General features: G+C 42.2%; 1 protein-coding gene across 6 annotated transcripts in view; it reads left to right on the top strand.

The window, feature by feature from the left end:
* Window positions 1-20,073, top strand: part of LOC124601449 (ribosome-releasing factor 2, mitochondrial) — a 225,640-nt gene that overhangs the window by 91,085 nt on the left and 114,482 nt on the right. For all 6 annotated transcript variants that reach the window (XM_047136246.1, XM_047136248.1, XM_047136249.1 and 3 more), the window contains 2 exons: window positions 16,359-16,577; window positions 19,936-20,067. In XM_047136246.1, coding sequence (XP_046992202.1) covers window positions 16,359-16,577; window positions 19,936-20,067 — 351 coding nt within the window. The remainder of the gene's footprint in view (window positions 1-16,358; window positions 16,578-19,935; window positions 20,068-20,073) is intronic.

Below are 20,073 nucleotides of genomic sequence, written 5' to 3' on the forward strand. Positions count from 1 at the left end.
TTTCTAGATGCCCTATGGATTCCAAACCAACAACTTCCTTCCTAGTCTCCATGACCAACTATATCCTCACCCACAATTACTTCTCCTTTGAAGGCATTACTTACAAATAAATCCGTGGTACGGCTATGGGTACCCGCATGGCACCATCCTATGCTAACCTTTCCATGGGCCATCTAGAGGAATCCTCCCTAAAAACCCAGAATCCTAAACCGTTCACCTGGTTCAGATTCATTGATGACATCTTTGCTATCTGGATTGAAGGTGAGGACACCTTATTCACATTCCTCCAGAACCTCAACAACTTCTCCCCCATTTGCTTCACCTGGTCCTACTCAACCCAACAAGCCACCTTCTTAGATGTTGACCTCCACCTCAGAGATGGCTACATCAGTGCCTCCGTCCATATCAAACCTACTAACCACCAGCAATACTTCCATTTCGACAGCTGCCACCCATTTCATACCAAGAAGTCCCTTCCATACAGCCTAGCCACCCATGGTCGTCGCATATGCAGTGATGAGCAGTCCCTTTCTAAATATACCGAGGGTCTCACTGAAGCCTTCACTGATCGTAATTATCCTCCCATCCTTGTACAAAAACAAATCTCCTGTGCCTTATCTTTCCTGTCTCCCACCACTTCCCAAAGTCCCACAGTCCGACCACAGAGGAGCATTCCCCTCGTAACTCAGTAACATCTGGGACTAGAGCAACTGAATTACATTCTCCTCCAGGGTTTCGATTACCTCTCGTCGTGCCCTGAAATGAGAAATATCCTACCCACTATCTTTCCCACCCCTCCTACCATGGTATTCCACAGTCCACCGAACCTACACAATATACTCGTCCATCTTTACACAACCCCTGCTCCGAATCCCGTACCTCAGTACCTCATGGCTCACACCTCTGTAATATACCTGCATTGAAGACCTGTCCCACACATCCTCCTACCACCGCCTACTCCAATCTGGTCACTAACATTACCTATCACATCAAAGACAGGGCTACATGTGAAACCAGTCATGTGATCTACAAGCTAATCTGGATCCACTGTGCTGCATTCTATGTAGGCATGACAACCAACAAGCTGTCTGTCCACATGAATGGACACCGACAAACTGTGGCCAAAAAACAAGTGAACCACCTTGTAGCTGAACACGCTGCCAAACATGATACCCCTCATCTCAATGACTGCTTCACAGCCTGTGCCAAACGGATCCTTCCCACCACCACCAACTTTTCTGAGTTGTGCAGGTGGGAACTTTCCCTGCAATACATCCTACGTTCCCGTAACCCTCCTGGCCTCAACCTTCGTTAGTCCTGTTCCCATTCCAGTACTACAAAGCTGTCATTTCGACCACCACAACCAGTCTTTTAATTTATTTTATTTTTATTATTATTTTTATTCCTCTCCTTTACGCCACTTACCCCCTCCCCCCTCCACACCTTCTCTCCTACCCTCCGTTTAAACTGCAACACTTCACTGTCCGCCACTCCCACCATACTATCCCTCCCCCTGCCCGCCCCAGCCTCCTCGTTACCCACCACCCTGTCACCACTCCCATCATCCACTGGTGCTGCTGCTTGCAGTGTAGTTTCAGCTCTCTGAGACTGCAGATGTGTGTGCAAGTTGCGCTTGCGCTTGCGCTTGCGTGAGTGTGTGTGTCTGTGCATGCGTGTATGTGTGTCTACTGCTGACAAAGGCCTTAATGACCGAAAGCTATGTTTGTATGAATCTTTTTATTGTGCCTATTGCGGCTCAGCATCTCCGCTATATGGTGAGTAGCAACTTTCCTTCTCTCGTATTGTTACATTCCATCCTGGATTTTCCATTGTTTGAAATACTGCGCTAGTTGCATATTTTTTCATGCTTAACATGACATATTTTGAGAAGTTTTTTCTTGATGTCAAGTGTAAATGTGTACATAAGTATTGTGTGTGGTGCTTGAATATGTGTTATTCTGCATTTCTTGCACTGTAATTGTCTTTTTGAGGTTATCAGGTACTGTGCCTTCTAAGTTATGTAGCAATTCACACACATGCAAACTATTACTCATATTGTTTGTTTGTGTTATATCACTAAAATACACATGTAAATGCTGCTCGTGACAATGAGAATAAATTCTCGAAACATATTTTGCTCAGCATGAAAAAGATACATAATCAGAGCTGTGTTTCAGCTAAAAACATTTGAGCAATGTAAACTGAATGACAGTATCAACTAATGCTCCAAGTGGCCAAATATCGAAACATGCTAATTATGATTCAACAAAAGTGTCACTATGATCACAACAGTCACGAAATGGCATTTGCACATACAGACAGTTTGGAAATGGTTGTTATTGGTCATGATACCTTCATTTGAACGAACCTAATTACTCCCATCAGCCATCACACCAAGTAGAACTTGGCAGTGGTGGGAAATATGGCATGAGTTGTTCCAACTTTTACATGATTATTGGTTGAAATCCGCTTAGTAGAGTGCTCTGGTGTAAAGAAACTTAACCATGTGATATTTGTAAACACTACTGGACGATCAACATCATGCCAATATCAGTTTTTCTCCATAAACATTTTTTCGTAATGCATAAATTGCGGGAAAATCATAAGTATGTTGACACAAAATTGGGTGCAAATTAACATTGTGGGCACAGGAAGTTTGATGGTAATGATAAAAAATGTCGTAAATGGCGGGAAACATTAATTCTGGGAATTTAAAAGCAGGGTTATACTGTATGTCATTGAGAAATTTTCCAAGATACTCAACACTTTTAAACCATGAATCTCATCAGCGTGTGGAAGAAATAGGGAAAAATTTAGCTCCTGTGGATTCACCTACATATTTCTGATATGAGAATTGAATGTATGCGTGCTTTCTCTTCTGGGTATTATGGGAGATGTTTATATGAGCCTAATACCATGTATGTACTAACCCTTCTGAAACTAAAACCCTAGTTGTGTTTATATACTTGCCCATATAACAAGCTGAATCTGAAGTTATAGAAACTACAGTTTGGTAGTGAATTTCAAGTTTCTGAATTGCACCCATAATTGCTTGTGAACCTTCTGTAGCATTTGCAATAACTTTCACTCCCCCACCAAACTAATTCTAAGTTGTACTGTGAACATACACTGCCCTTTTCTGCCTGTCATGTCACCACAAAGAACTGAAACTCTCTCATCTTTCATAGCTTCTTTTTATCTTTCCTCCTCCTCTTTGATGATGTGAGGTGCAGAAACTTCCTGCAGTCTTCCAGCTGAGGGCAAGTCTCCAGCACCTTCAAATTTCAATAGATCTGATATTAGAGAACTATGTAACACTGTTTAAGGATTTAAATTATTAATTTCTTTGTCTTTGAAATGAAAATGAGGGGCTAGCATGCATTACCAAAGCCTAATTGTCAGTGGACGAGAAAAGTAGCATGACCATATAGTTCCTAATTTTCCATGGAATACTGAAATCAGATCTTAAAATGCTCCTGTGGATGTTCAGCCATCATTTGTGCTGCATGTATTGTGCCTGCGATTACATTTGTGTTCAATGGTTTCAGCTCACCAGTCTTCATATTTTGCCATGTCTAATAGCAGAGTAATAATTAACATACTGTGTATGCGAAGTATATTCAGTTCGATTCTAAAAACCATGTAAATGTCTTAAGGGATACAATGAAGTAATATGGATAATTGTTCAATTGTGGGGCTTTTGACAGCCAACACAGTGACTATGCAGCATTTGTGCTTCATTGCAGCTGACTCATCGACATGTAAATAGAGGGTTGTCGTCATCGATACATCATCCCAAAACTTCATGCTGTGAACATTATAAAATCCTGATGCATGGCAGTTTGGTTAGGTTGTGTAGATCATTCTGTTTCCACATTTTAAAAATCTTGACACATGACAGTTGGTAACACAGAAAAGCCTGAATTCTGATGATTCACCACGTCTGTGTCTCGTTCTTGCTGTGAAAGTAAGAATAGTTTTTGGGGCAGAATTGTGGATTATAGCAAGTATGATGGAATTATCTTCCTTCCCAGTAATATTTCTTTACATAAAACCATGTGTGTCTATTTTTAATAACACTAGGGGAATTGATGCTCTGAAGCCTCACAATCAAACTGTCACCATTATAAGTCAAACTCTTATTTACTCCCCTCCATATTACACAAATGTAATATGTATTGGTTCATCCACACTCTCAGCTTTGGATAATCAACATTTCCAGTGAAATATTGATCTCGATGAAAGCTCGAGTTGTTTTTTAAAATGATCTCTTTGGTTGGTTTTCACTCGTTTTGCCACTGCAATCATATCTGTGAGAGTAACTTGTCTTTTGACACCTGTCATCTTTAGTGCCTCCTCCTTTTTCTTCTTATGGGAAGAATTGTTGTATATTTTAGGCATGTGTCCTTTCTCTGGCACTCATTTCACTCATTGTGGTATTTGCACATAAGTATCTAACTAGTTTTCTCAAACACATGAAGTCCTTCTCATGGAAATTATTTTTCTTGAACAATAACTATCACCATCATTTTAACAAATTGCAGCACAAAAACAAATTAGAAAATGTAAGACTGACTGCACAGGCGATCAGCAAAAATTTTCAACATGCAGTACACCAGCAGATCAAAGAATGTGCCGGACATGGTTGAATGTCATATTTCCCTGCACAGGAAATTAAGTTAGCAATACTTGATGTAATACAAGAAATTGATATATGTTGAAGTGGTGTAGAATTGATTGTCACTGATATTTTGATTTCATTGCCAAAACTTGAATTGAATTTCTGCTGTTAACTTCAAATGGTGTGACTGCACACAATTTCATCAATTACTTCACGATTTTGCTTAAAGGTAAATAGTTTGGTGTTTTGAGAAAAATTAGTAAAATTTCATAAAAATTTCTTCATTTTGTGCTTCACGAGAAACAAGTGCCTCTACTCATGAGTCAAAATCAAAAGTCTGCCACTACTCTGTTCACCACGAACATTTGTTCTGGCTCCCCTAAACTCTGTACACCACTTAAACACATCTCGTTCTGGTAATAGCACCTTCACTGTAAACTATTTTTGGTGAAAAAATTTCAGTATGTGTTATGCTGATACAAATGTTGCATATTTAGCAATTATATACAACCGATCGCTCACAGAAAGTTCTGTACCTAAAGAATGGAAAATAGCTCAAGTAACACCAATTCCTAAAAAGGGAATAGGAGTGATCCACTGAATTACAGCCCCATATCACTAACATCGTTTTGCTTTAGGGTTTTAGAACATATACTGTGTTTGAACATTATGAGTTACTTTGAAGAAAATGATTTATTGACACATAGCACAGATTCAGAAAACATCATTATTGTGAAACACAACTAGCTCTTTATACTCATGAAGTAATGAGTGCTATTGACAGGGAATGTCAAATTGATTCCATATTTTTAGATTTCCAGAAGGCTTTCAACACCATTCCTCACAAGCATCTTCTAACTGATCTGCGTGCCTATGGAATATCACCTCAGTTGTGCGAATGGATTCGTGATTTCCTGTCAGAAAGGTCACAGTTCATAGTAATAGACAGAAAGTCATCGAGTAACACAGAAGTAATATCATGTGTTCCCCAAGGAAGTTTTATAGGCCATCTATTGCTCCTGATCTCTATTAACGACATAGGAGACAATCTGAGTAGCCCTATTAGCTTGTTTGCAAATGATGCTATCACTTACTGTCTTTTAAAGTCATCAGATGATCAAAACAACTTGCAAAATGATTTAGATAAGATATCTGTATGGTGCGAAAAGTGGCAATTGACCCTGAATAAAGAAAAGTGTGAAGTTGAAGTTATCCACATTAGTACTAAAAGAAATCTGCTAAATTTCAATTACACAATAAGTCATACAAATCTTAAGGCTGTAAATTCAACTAAATACTTAGGGATAACAATTACAAATAACCTAAATTGGAATGATCACATAAATAATATTGTGCGTAAAGCAAACCAAAAACCACAGTTCATTGTTAGAACACCTAGAAGGTGCAACGGGTCAACTAAAGAGACTGCTTACATCATGCTTGTATGCCCTATTCTGGAGTATTGCTGTGCGGTGTGGGATCCGCATCAGGTGGGACTGAAGAATGACATCGAAAAAGTTCAAAGAAGGGCAGCTCATTTTGTAGTATCATGAAATAGAGGAGATAGTGCCACAGGCATGACAGGTGAGTTGGGGTGACAATCATTAAAAGAAAGGCATTGTTTGTTGTGATGGGATCTTCTCATGAAATTTCAATCACCAGTTTTCTCCTCTGATTGCGAAAACATTCTGTTGGCATCCACCTACATAGGGAGAAATGATACTCACGATAAAATACGAGAAATCAGGGCTCACACAGATAAATTTAAATGCTTGTTTTTCCCGCACACTGTTCAAGAGGGGAACGATAGAGAGACAGCTTGAAGGTGGTTCATTGAGCCTTCTGCCAGGCACTTTATTGTGAACAGTAGAGTAATCAAGTAGATGTAGATGTAGATGTAGATTCCTTCCATGAGTAGGAAGTGGATCACAATAAATGGCCCACACTTGACATGATTTCGTACTGACACCTTTCATATAACTGGATGCTAAATGTGCTTTTACGTACTACTGTGTTCCAATGGTGCACACTTTGGTCAGGGATCTCACCCCTCAACCACTCATTGTTGCCAACACTCAAAAAAACGTAGCCCATTAAGGTCACAGTACACTTACTTTCTGAACATTCCTGGTATATCAAGAAGCATCTTTTGAAATACACTCCTGGAAATGGAAAAAAGAACACATTGACACCGGTGTGTCAGACCCACTATACTTGCTCCGGACACTGCGAGAGGGCTGTACAAGCAATGATCACACGCACGGCACAGCGGACACACCAGGAACCACGGTGTTGGCCGTCGAATGGCGCTAGCTGTGCAGCATTTGTGCACCGCCGCCGTCAGTGTCAGCCAGTTCGCCGTGGCATACGGAGCTCCAGTCTTTAACACTGGTAGCATGCCGTGACAGCGTGGACGTGAACCGTATGTGCAGTTGACGGACTTTGAGCGAGGGCATATAGTGGGCATGCGGGAGGCCGGGTGGACGTACCGCCGAATTGCTCAACACGTGGGGCGTGAGGTCTCCACAGTACATCGATGTTGTCGCCAGTGGTCGGCGGAAGGTGCACGTGCCCGTCGACCTGGGACCGGACCGCAGCGACGCACGGATGCACGCCAAGACCAAAGGATCCTACGCAGTGCCATAGGGGACCGCACCGCCACTTCCCAGCAAATTAGGGACACTGTTGCTCCTGGGGTATCGGCGAGGACCATTCGCAACCGTCTCCATGAAGCTGGGCTACGGTCCCGCACACCGTTAGGCCGTCTTCCGCTCACACCCCAACATCGTGCAGCCCGCCTCCAGTGGTGTCGCGACAGGCGTGAATGGAGGGACGAATGGAGACGTGTCGTCTTCAGCGATGAGAGTCGCTTCTGCCGTGGTGCCAATGATGGTCGTATGCGTGTTTGGCGCCGTGCAGGTGAGCGGCACAATCAGGACTGCATACGACCGAGGCACACAGGGCCAACACCCGGCATCATGGTGTGGGGAGCAATCTCCTACACCGGCCGTACACCACTGGTGATCGTCGAGGGGACACTGAATAGTGCACGGTACATCTAAACCGTCATCGAACCCATCGTTCTACCATTCCTAGACCGGCAAGGGAACTTGCTGTTCCAACAGGACAATGCACGTCTGCATGTATCCCGTGCCACCCAACGTGCTCTAGAAGGTGTAAGTCAACTACCCTGGCCAGCAAGATCTCTGGATCTGTCCCCCATGGAGCATGTTTGGGACTGGATGAAGCGTCGTCTCACGCGGTCTGCACGTCCAGCACGAACGCTGGTCCAACTGAGGCGCCAGGTGGAAATGGCATGGCAAGCCGTTCAACAGGACTACATCCAGCATCTCTACGATCGTCTCCATGGGAGAATAGCAGCCTGCATTACTGCGAAAGGTGGATATACACTGTACTAGTGCCGACATTGTGCATGCTCTGTTGCCTGTGTCTATGTGCCTGTGGTTCTGTTAGTGTGATCATGTGATGTATCTGACCCCAGGAATGTGTCAATAAAGTTTCCCCTTCCTGGGACAATGAATTCACGGTGTTCTTATTTCAATTTCCAGGAGTGTAGTTTGCAAATGTCGGATATATTTTATTGAATCATCTCTTTAAATGTTTACTACACCCTGCATAAAGGATATTTTAGGAGAACTACGTAGAAAACAGAAAACAATAGTTTCTCTGGGCACATCATGTCATGGTCTTTAGCATGATTTGGAAAGTGTAGATGTAAATGCTTTTGAAATTTGGTGCTACAGAATAATGCTGAAGATTAGATGTGTAGATCACATACCTAATGAGGAGGTACTGAACAGAATTGAGGAGAAGAGAAATTTGTGGTGTAACCTGACTAGAAGAAGGGATCGGTTGGTAGAACACATTCTGAGACATAAAGGGATCACCAGTTTAGTAATTTGGGGGGGGGGGGGGGGGGGAGGCAGGAGATTCATGAAGGGAGACTGAGAGATGAATACAGTAAGCAGATTCAGAAGGATGTGGCTTGTGGTTTGCAGCAGTTACTCGGAGATGAAGAGACTTGCACAGGATAGAGTAGCATGGAGATCTGCATCAAACCAGTTTTCGGATTGAAAAACACATCAACAACAGATGTAAATAGCTTGATATCCATGTCAAGTACTGTACCAGCAAAAAAAAATCGTTAAATTAGCTGGAGCCTAAGATTGGACATTTGCAGCCATAATACTGCGTGAAAGTAACCGTTACTTCACTGTAAAGTTTTGAAAAGTTTTGTTTTTTGACAAGATAACTGCTATAAACTTGAAAACTTAAATTTCAAGCAACATTATACCATCCTCAAATAGAAAGTTTCAGTATTACTACACACCATTAAAGCTTTGTGCTTAGATACATTGTTATGTGGGATTAAAAACGTATAATAATTTAAAGGATAGGAACATGTTTAACATGGAGCTTGGTCTGAGGAAAAAAAGCAAGCTTTCACTTTTCCAGTTAGATGCCAGTTTTGTAATAGTGCAACATTTCTCTTAGTGTCATATGTTCACACATGTTCTATCCACAACATTTTAAGGCAAGAAGTGCTACTACTTCATGAAATAAACCACTGAGGCCATTTTATAATCTGAAAAGGATACATGTACAAAATAACCAATATAGAACTAATCCAAAAAGCATTTTTTTGGCATTCTGTGAGAGTAGATTCCAAAGAGCACGGAGATTTGTTGATCACATGAACAGTTTCCATTCACAGCTTTTTCTATTAAGAACAGTTCTCCTGTTCATTAAATTTGGAATACTTCATTTTGTGTCAGTCCTTTAAATATTTTAGCCCAGTTTTTTTCCACATTGTACTTTTTTCTGTATCTTAAACTATAATTAAGTAATATGTGTAAACCTTCACCGTTTATTTCTTTTGTAACAAGTATTAGTTCTTCAATATGGATATGGTATATCTCATGCATATTACATTGCTAAAAATGACGTTAAGGCTGTCCGGTACTTGACTTCGTGTTCTGCCTCTCCTAGTAAATACTGCTGGTATTCCTCAATTTCTGTGCCCTAGGTTTCTTTCTCATGAAGGGAATAGGAAATGGTTGGGAGAGATTGCAAGATAGGTAGTGTGGAGGGGTGAGATACATAACATGAGGAGAAAAGAAGCTCTCAGAGGGAGTAGGAGGTTACAGATTGTATTTTAGTACACATTGTGTCAACTGTGGGTTAAAAGTTGAAGAGAAATGAAAGAAAATGAAAAGAAGAATGCAATTAGAGAATGTACAGAAAGAGAATAAGGAAGCAATAGAGAGAGGGAGAGAAAAAGAAGAGAAGAAGATTATGCAAAAGGAGTGGGAGGAGGGGGAAGTGCAGAAAAGGTGATTAAATATTGAATTATCTTAAATGTTAGCCACTCCACATTGAAAAAGTGGTGATGGGTTGTGGAGTAGAGATGGTGGTCTGGGAATGTCATTCAGTTTGATAAAGATGTCGATAAGGTTAGAAGGTCAACTGAAGGCAATGATAGTTGCTATAGACAAGATGTCAGAGAGAGATTGTCTCATTTAAGGGCTTGGTTTGAGGATGTTACAGCCCCATCTGAGTAATCTACTAAAGCGTTCAGATGCTGAGTGGTAGTGGACTTGTTTGGAAGTAACAGCTATGATGGTCAAAAACATGGAGACTGCCTGGGAAATTTGTTTGTGGACCAAGTCAACAGAGTAATTGCAGGAGAAGAGAAACTATGGGGGGGGGGGGGGGGGGGTACTGGTATAGGTGTTGAGGGATTTGATTTGAGAGCAATCACAATTATTGCAGATACCTCAGCTGTAGGGATGGCTCCATAATACATGAAAGGTGTGACAATTGTGGAAGTGGAGATGGGGATGGTTGGTTGGATGTTGCCCACAGTTTTTGCTCAAAGTTTAATGCCGCCGTAAGATGGAAATTAATATAGGAGAAAACTGCTTGGGGTTCAGAGAAGAACTACGTGAAATGTGGTTAGGAAAGGGAGTTAATCGGTTGTGTAAATATGAGTTCTGACCACAAACATAGGGGGCTGTTGCAATAATGTGTGTAAAATAATGTAAAACTTTTCATTCATTTTCTTATTTTTAAAGATAAAGTACTTATATTCCATTTTGAATGTAAGTTGTCTCCTGGGTAGTGCATTATAGAGGTGTGTCATATTTGGTAAAGAGGAAGAAAAAGGTTGTCATAACATCAAGTGAAGAGAAGTATTTCTCAAAGTGGAGAACTGCTTCAGAGGGGGAGGGGGGGTAAAGATGAAAATTTCTAACTATAATAGTTTCCAACTATAATGGATAATATATAGTCTGTGCAAGTGCGGATGGATATGTGTGTGTGTGTGTGTGTGTGCGCGCGAGTGTATACCTGTCCTTTTTTCCCCCTAAGGTAAGTCTTTCTGCTCCCGGGATTGGAGTGACTCCTTACCCTCTCCCTTGAAACCCACATCCTTTCGCCTTTCCCTCTCCTTCCCTCTTTCCTGATGAAGCAACCGTTTGTTGCGAAAGCTTGAATTTGGTGTGTATGTTTGTGTTTGTGTGTCTATCGACCTGCCAGTGCTTTTGTTTGGTAAGTCTCATCATCTTTGTTTTTAGATATATTTTTCCCACATGGAATGTTTCCCTCTATTATATCCATATAAAAAGAATTGTATTTAACTTTGGAGTTAGAGAGCCAGTCACTAAATACAACATCCAAACATTGTATCTCAGAAAGAACTCCAGAGCAACTCATGAAATATGTTTGCTGTTTGTTGTGCACAGTCATTTCTATGAAGTCAGACTTAAAGGCAGTGTTAAATGCCAGATGGGCACACTTGAAAGCAGCCTTTTGGATGTTATTTAACTATTGGACTAAGTCCTTCGTCAGATGTAACCCCCCCCCCCCCTGCCCCCACTACACACACACACACACACACACACACACACACACACACACACACACACAACACTCTAGGCACTGTGGCCTGACTGAGTGATGTGATGATCATGGCTGGGGCAGGTAGTGGGGGTGCAGAAGAGGTGTGAGGTTGAGAGAGGGATAGATAGTGAGGTAGGGTTGGGGGGGCTGTGCTGAACCTAGCAGCCTACCATCCTGGCCTGCCTTATAACTGCACACTTCTACAGGCAGCACTACAGCTTCTTCCCCAATCCCTACCATTGTATGCCTCCCCCTCCTTACCCACACCTCTTTCGTACCCGTACTACACACCACAGCCAAGATTGCTACTCATCTGTTGGGCCACTGTGCCCAGAGACGTGAGTGCGTGCATGCGCCGTTTGTGTGTGTGTGTGTGTGTGTGTGTGTGTGTGTGTGTGTGTGGCTGACAAATGACTTACTGAGTTTGAAAGCTAAATAATATCTAACTGCCTGGAAATGTGCCTGTCTGCTGTTCAGCACCTCCTCTATAAATTCATACTGTTGTAATTCCATGCCAGATTTTCCATTCTTTCAAATCACACTTAACACTTTTTAAAAATGCTTATTGTATAAACTGTGCAATAAAAAGGAGTCTGTGTGAATATGGAATGTTTAAGGATCGGTTTACTACACTGGACCATCTTGTATATAGTGATATTATGTAGTGTCATAACTTTAGGTTTTTGAGTGAGAAGGACAGACACATTACAGCGGAAATTCCCAGCTAGCAAAGAACAGTTATATGTCTATTAAGTCCAGTTAACAGAATACAATAACATGATTTGTACAGATGTGAGATGTGCTACTTGGTTCAGTCTGACAATGGTGAGAATAGTGTGCTTGGGAATGACAAAGTCTGAAACCCTTGGAGCCATCGGCATCAGTAAACCAAAGTCTGTGAAGTCGTCAGCAACAGGGAGTATGGTGTTGCTGAGGATGGATACAGTCCATGGTGGCCATACGCTGGGTGAGTGTAGGGTACTAGAGGATGGATGTAGCCATGAAGGCTGTAGGCATCAGTGAGGATAGGGCGCTTGAGTATGGATATAGTCCATGAAGGCCCTAGACATTGGTGAGGGTAGGGTGCTTGAGGATGGACGAGATGGCAACAATGCTTGGGTCTGTGGATGATGTTGGCATCACTGGGTATTGTGGCAGCTGCTGGGGGTTTGATTGTCAGCGACCCAGTGTGTGTCTGTTGGTGCATATTGTTTTCATGTAACCTCAAGAGCTTTCACGCGATCTCCAGGGGAAGAGATATAAGGGGGCTGGAGTTGCGGCAGCCCACAGAACATGTCTGTATGGTCGGTGGCTGTGTTATAGGCAATAACAAGGGGCCACAGCACCCCTGCTCCCCTAAGAGAGAGATGGTGTAACCATGTTGAAGAAGACTTGACTTCAGAGGTGCCCCAGGGTTGGGAAGGCAGTCCCTGGGATGGCTGCTGGTGATGGTGGAGCCCTGGGCCAAGGGAGCATTGGTTAAAGGCAGGAAGCTTGGTTGCGGCCATGACTGATGAGTCTGGCTCAGATAAGAACTGGGAAGACTGAACCTGGAAAAGAGTGACGTACAGTGTTCTCATCTGGGTGTTTTGACTTGGCTGCTGGAGCAGTGATAAACGTGATATTTCATTGTTGTGGAAGATTGTTTTGACCATTGAAGGCAGCAATGGAGGCAGGACCTTCTGTGACCTGGGTCTGCATTAAAATTTCCAAGACTGCACAACTGAAGGGTGAGGAAAGTCCAGCTGGGGGCCTGTGGAGGGCTTGCAGAGCACTGCACACAGCAAGAGGTCCCTGTGGCTGCACCCAGTGCCATTGGTGGGACGAGCCACAGGCAGATGTAACCAGGGGCTAAAGGCTTGTGGAAGCCAGACCAGAAGTATGTGGGTTCCGCAATGTGGAAAGGAGCAAAGTGTGCCATGAGATACTGGAGACAGCAGCTGAAGGAGTGAGAGAAGGTACATGGTGCCATTTCTGGAATGCGGTGGGATGGTTGGAGACTACTATCACAGAACCATCATCCTCACTATCCATACCACGAGGCCCTGGAGAAGTATCCAGCACAAAGAGACCAGGAGTGCCGAATGTGCTATACTCAGGTGGTTCATGACCCACATTCAGAAGGGAAGATCCCTGGGAGAGTGATGAAGGTGCTAGAGATGTGAACAGGGTATCAGCAATAGGTCTGGAGGCAATGGAGCCAGAATTGCTGGAGTTGCAGGTACTGGAGACAGTGGCAGTGGTGTTAGTGGCGCTCGTGCCAGTAGTGCTGCTGCCGGCATCACTGGTGCTGGTGATGGAAGGGCGGGTGGAAGTAGGCTGGTGACAGATGCTTTAGTGGTGGATGTGCTGGTGGTATATGGCTAAGAAGTCAGACTTGACAGGAAGCCAGGAAATGGTGCTGCAGACAATGTGCTTTATGAAGTGTGCACCTGGGCATAGAAAAGTGAACACACAGGCATGATGAGGAACGAGTCCAGTGGCGTCAAGGGAGGTGCCTCAGAAAGGAGAGTGTAATGCAGGAGCATGAAAAGTATCATAATTGACAGTGAATTGGTACCTTAAATACCCGTGGAACAGTGTAACAAGGTCTTTACCAGGATTGAGGAACTAAAGAGCATTATAGGTAGGACGACAGAGTAAGTGAGAAGCAAAGCTTGTTGCTGAGCATCATTGTGAATTATAGAGGCACTGAAATACAGTTTCACCCATATGAAAGAGACAGGCTGTGATTCCAAATCTTGTTGGATTCCCAAGGTAGCATCACTGCTGGGCTGAGGGCAACATCCGGGTGGGTTTGCATCCCTCATAGCTCAGTGCCATTTTGTAAATACTGGAAGTGAAGCAGGAGCTGCATTGGTATGTCTAAGGGCTGTAGTGCCATACTGAAAGATGACAGCAGGCATTAAGAAGAGCACATGTATACAGCAGAACTCAGCAAAACTCCTTATCAGTGTGTACCTATGGACGACTACTCTGGGCAAGCACAAAGGATTTGATGATTTGGACACCAGTCACTTATTGGACGTAATCCTGAAGCCAGTTATGCTCACTGTCATTTTTAGTGTTCATGACTGAGAGGAAGGAATATGCTACAATTGAAGTGCCCAGGTTACAAGGAATAGTTGTATGTTTATTAAGTTCAACAAACAGAATATAATTGCATGGTTTCTAGAGACATGAATTGTATTAACTGATTCAAACTCCAATGGTCAGACTATTACAGCACCATTTCTAGAGACATGAGTTGCACTGCTTTATGTGGGCTGAGAGTCCTTGAGTGAGGTGGCAAGCATAGAGTGCTCTAGGATGGCGAAGTCCAAAATCTGGGAAACTGTTGGTGATGCAGAGCCAAACTCTGTGAGGCTGTTGGCCATGGTGAGCCAAATCCTGTGAAGCTGTTGGTGACACTGAGTGTATGGTGCTCAAGGGTGGTTTGGTCTGTGGGGGCCATAGTCTGTGGATGTTGCAGTGAGAGACTCCTCATTGGCTCGGTGATGAGAACTCCAAATGAGGAGCCTCTAGATGTGGTTGATGTAAGCCGGAAGTGAAGACTGCTCAGTGAGGTAACTGGAATCGAGGAACTACTAGGCACGTCATGAGCTAAGACTGGCTGCAGAGCAGTTGGGCAGAAATACTCTCCCAGCAGAGGGATGTCAGCGGAGGCCTATGACTCGTGGATGTGATTAAGTGCAGAGCCATGACGTCATCTGCGGCAAAGCTTGCACATCTGGCAGTGATGTTGGTGCCACTGGGTACTATAGCAGCTGCTAGAGGTTCAATTGTAAGCAACCCAACATATTTAATGGAGATTGTGTTTGTGTGATCTCCAGAGAATGAGTTATAAGCAGGCAGCATGTGGTACATGACTGTATGGTTGGTGGCTGTGGTGTAGGGGATAGCCAGGGCCCAAAGCAGTAACAGCAGACACTACATCTGTTGTTTTGTACATGTTCTGCAGCAAGTGAATAAGGTTTCGCTTCTCAACCAGTTTGCTCAGATTTATGTGCCAGCATGATGAGTACTATTTTAGCAGGAGGGTTTAATGAATATATACAAGTGTCTATGCTGGCAACACACAGTAACTTTCCACTCACCGTGCTCTGCAACACAATAATTTATGCGTGTGCCAACAATATGGGCTTTTAGGTATCCTTTTCTTACTTTTTTACCTTGCAAACATTTGTATTGTGAATCTCCATTTGCATAACCTCTTACTTGTTGATTGGTCTGTCTCCTACATCTGACTTCTTACATTTTCAGAAGTCTTCTTCTATTTTGTGTTTCATTATGAATTTCTTTCTCCTCTTCTTCTGCTGAGTCATCTTCAAACTCACTAACTGATTTTTCTGCATTATCCTTCCACAATTCCGTTTACTGTATACGTTTCCTCTCTCTTTGGTGAAATCTCAGGAATCCAATATTCCGAAAGTACGTACTCACTCTTATTTTTCTGTGTTTAAATAGTCCAGTGATATATGGTAAGTAGACTTTCGTGGCCCTGGTGGTCTAGTGGGTAGAGCACTAATCTTCACCCAGGGGGATTCCTAATTCATTGCTAGATAGGGTGGGTAATTTTCCTCCTTACTGTCCCTCCAATATGGCCTTACGTCTCCTTGGCCTGCTATCAAGTAAGTACAGGGGATCTTTTGCAGAGGTAAAAGGCAGCGAGCATGATGGGCCCACCACCCTTCCACTCCTAGTGCCACGGCAAGTACAGTAATATAGTCACAGACGTTAATTTTTAACTATTAAATAAACATTTTTGTTTTTCTCTTTATTTCACAACTATTTCAACTTTGAATTATTGTTGCAGAAAGGAGTACCCATTTTATGTGGAAGTGCATACAAAAACATGGGTGTTCAACCTCTGATGAATGCAGTTATTAATTTTCTTCCATCACCTGAGAAACGAAATACTCATTTAGCCAAAGCTTTCCAAGACAATTTATGTGCAAGAGTATTCAAAATTGTCCACAATGATCAAAAAAAGACATTAACCTTTGCTCGAATATATTCAGGAAAAATATCCAAGGTATGTGGTGTAAAGATAAACCACTTTCAGTTATAAAATTATAAACTTACATCTTCTGGATTTCAGGTTTTCTGTATTGTTATCTCTAGTACCAATAATGAGAAACAGCTTCTTAGTCTAAGACTGGATTATGAATTTTAGGAAACAGTTTCATGAATAATTGCTGTTGCTTGGCAGAACTGCTTTCGCAATGAAACCTGAGAGAATTTCCTGTGCCATATCACTATAGTTGAGTCAGCAAAGTTGATCCTTGACAGTTGCAGTATGCTGGGCACGCTTGCTTCGTATGCGTATCTCAACCAGATAAATGATACTATTCTGTAAATGTCTCTGTGGCAATGCTTCAGAGTTGTCATAGCTCTGTAGATGGCTACTGTTTTCATCTGCAGTTGCTAGTGCTTTGTAGTTCAAAGCTGTCAACGGTGCTGCAAGCTGTTGGGGATCTTCTTATGCCATCTTGATTATAATAGCTTTGTTGTTGATCATGCTGTAAGCTCTTCTGCAGTAAACATAACATAAGATGAACAAAACTCTCTCCCTCCCTCCCTCCCCCCCTCTCTCTCTCTCTCTCTCTCTCACTCACTCACTCACTCACTCACACACACACACACACACACACACACACACACACACAGTTTGGGGGGAGAGGGTAGCTGTAAACAGCACATGGTGTTGTGGGGGAATGGATTGGGTGGAGGAGACAGAACAGAGGCAGAAGGAGGAAGTGTGGGAGCAGGATGGTGAAGTTAGGGGTGATGGGCAGAGGTGGAAGTTGGTGTGGGGCAGTGGCTATTGGAAGATGAGGCCAGAGAGATTATGGGACCTAAGGATGCATTGCAAGGAAAACTCCCATCTACATAATTCAAAGAGAGGAGGGGCCAGCAAGATGGCACTCGTTGTGAAGCAGCCATTGAACTGAGTGAAATGAAATGTGTACTTCCACTGGGCAGTCTTGACCACAGTCTGGAAGTGAACATTCATTTGTGTGGACAGCTGGTTAGTCCTGTCTCTGGTGGAATATCATAGGATAAGTCACTGGCTGGAGCTTCAGTCCCATCAGACAGTCCAAAATGCGTCAAATGTATTCAAGACAACAACGTACAAGCAATTGCACTTTCTAGAGCCACTGTTTCACTGTGGGTTAGTGAAGTCGACATTACCATCAATGAAGAAACTTAACCATTGGAATTTTGAGTTGTGAGAAACTGTACCTGGACCGGTGAGCTGTGTTTAGTGTTGTTGCAAGTTGATGGCGGCATCATAACCCAAGATGCACTTCAGACCAAGAGTGGGGAAAGTTTATTTGAGATCAGCTGTGGATTGGTGTTCATGCCACCATTCTTCATGTGATTCTGAAACCTACCAGCATGTCATGTGCACTCATTTCTTTCACACACAATACAAGTTGCAAATCAATATATTTGATTAGACAGTGCACCAGCTCATTATTTCCTGAATGCGTAAGACTGGTTTTAGGCACAGTTACTGCGTGTGAAGATGTTCACCTGGCTCTGGTGGTCACATAACTACAGTCCTATTGAGTAATTGCAGGGACATAATCAAGAAGGATAGAAATAGCGCCATAAAATTTTGGGAGAGCTGTTAGATGTCAATAACTTGCTGCAATGATATTTGTGTCCAGAGTTATCTGACTGCTGTGTTAATACTCTGCTACTGTTTAATGATCTGCTTGATGTCACACAAAATGCAAATACAAGCAGTAACAGTGCATCATCTGATAGCAGGCAGCAATGTACAAGTCTGTGCAATTCAAGTAATATATAAAATCTAATCCACAGCAGAGGATGGTAAACAGCATATGCACAGACAGTCTGAAGTGAGTCCAGTTGTGGAAAGGCAGCATGATATTTATCAGTAGATGATCTGTCCAGTAAGTCAATGGTAGCTGGTTGAAATGAAAACTGGACATTGAAGTACTGGTTCTGCAGGAGTTTATTTATCACCACTGGGGTCCTAGTGGACATGATCAGGAGAAAAAATGTAGCCTATGAATGTGGCATGCTGGTGTAATGTTGCTTTCTGATGGGTTACTGCCCCTGCTACTTGCTGAAAAGAATACATTTGTTGTAAATGATTTTAGTAAGCTTTTTTTCTTGCCATCTTTATTTAGTATCTAAAATAAGAGAATCGATTGCTGCCTGAATCTTAGTGCTGGACAGTGAATTTGTAATTGTGTAACTGTTTTTGCTTTCAGAGGTATATAGGCCAGTTTTACCTGGTAGGTTTTAAATATGTAATTATATTCACGTATCAGGCATTTTATTCATACAGTATGCCATATCAGCTACATTGATCGGCAGTCCTCCAGAATTTTCATGTGAGGCATTTCAGAACTGATAAATGTCAGTAAGCAGTTATATCAACAATTTTGGGATAAAAATCCATATCCATACTAGTACTGTATTGTAAGTGCGAAAATGTGTTTGCCTGTTACCTTCTCTTGACAAATCCACTGAACTGTTTTAGATGAAATTTGGTTTGGAGATAGGTTGATAAATGAAGAAGAGTATAGGCTACTTATGAAAGTGTGTCGTACAAGACATTTACTGACTGGAAGAATGTGATGTGAATTAGGTTACAAATATTTACTCTGTGACTTGCGAACTTTATCATATTTGTGCAAATGCTTTTATTGGTTTATATGTTCCATGCAATACAATTCGATGTTGTGGTTACAATGGTTATACAATCCTCAACATGTTTAACCCATACTTCCATATTAATATTATTAACTGGAAACTAACTGTCAGCTATGTATTCATGACTTAGTTGCTGAACCAATTCTGATGAAATTTGATGTGGAGATTAAAAATATTCATTAGGAAATATAAATCATGTAAATTTGTTGCATAATGTACACTACCCTTCTGCATGCATTGCTCAGTTGTGACACTGTGCATACTATGTTATCATGCATTTTGGGGGAGAGGGGAGGTCAACACACCATGAGTTGTACTTAGCCAAACGGGTACACACATGAGGGCAGCTGATGTTATTTCTCATACAGTAGCTTACTTACTCACCATTTACTCATCGTAACAAAACTACTGACATGCGAGTGCAGCTATGGATAATAGCTAGTTTTATATAATGTGTGATGGCAAAGATACAGCTAATCAGTGACATTGACCATTGACCTCCCAAATCTCAGATGCCACTGTTTTCTTTTTTTTCCCCCACAAGAGACCTTTGGCTACACAATTAAGTGCAGTAAGCACAGGGAGTGGTTTAAACATTTCTCCTTCCTCCTGAAATGCATAAGAAACAATTTTAGTTGTTCTAGAGGTGAGTGAATTTCTGTTCACATTGATGACCACAATTATTCTTGTCTCTTCAGAATCAAAAGATTTATAATATTCAGCAAAAACTGACGGAGAATACTGGGAAACTAATGGTTGTCTATGCAGATGAAACTACTGAAGTTAATGAAGTAACAAATGGAAATATTGCTGCTGTTTCAGGTCTGAAGGTGAGA

Source organism: Schistocerca americana, chromosome 1, assembly GCF_021461395.2.
Source record: "Schistocerca americana isolate TAMUIC-IGC-003095 chromosome 1, iqSchAmer2.1, whole genome shotgun sequence".
Lineage (NCBI taxonomy): Eukaryota > Metazoa > Arthropoda > Insecta > Orthoptera > Acrididae > Schistocerca > Schistocerca americana.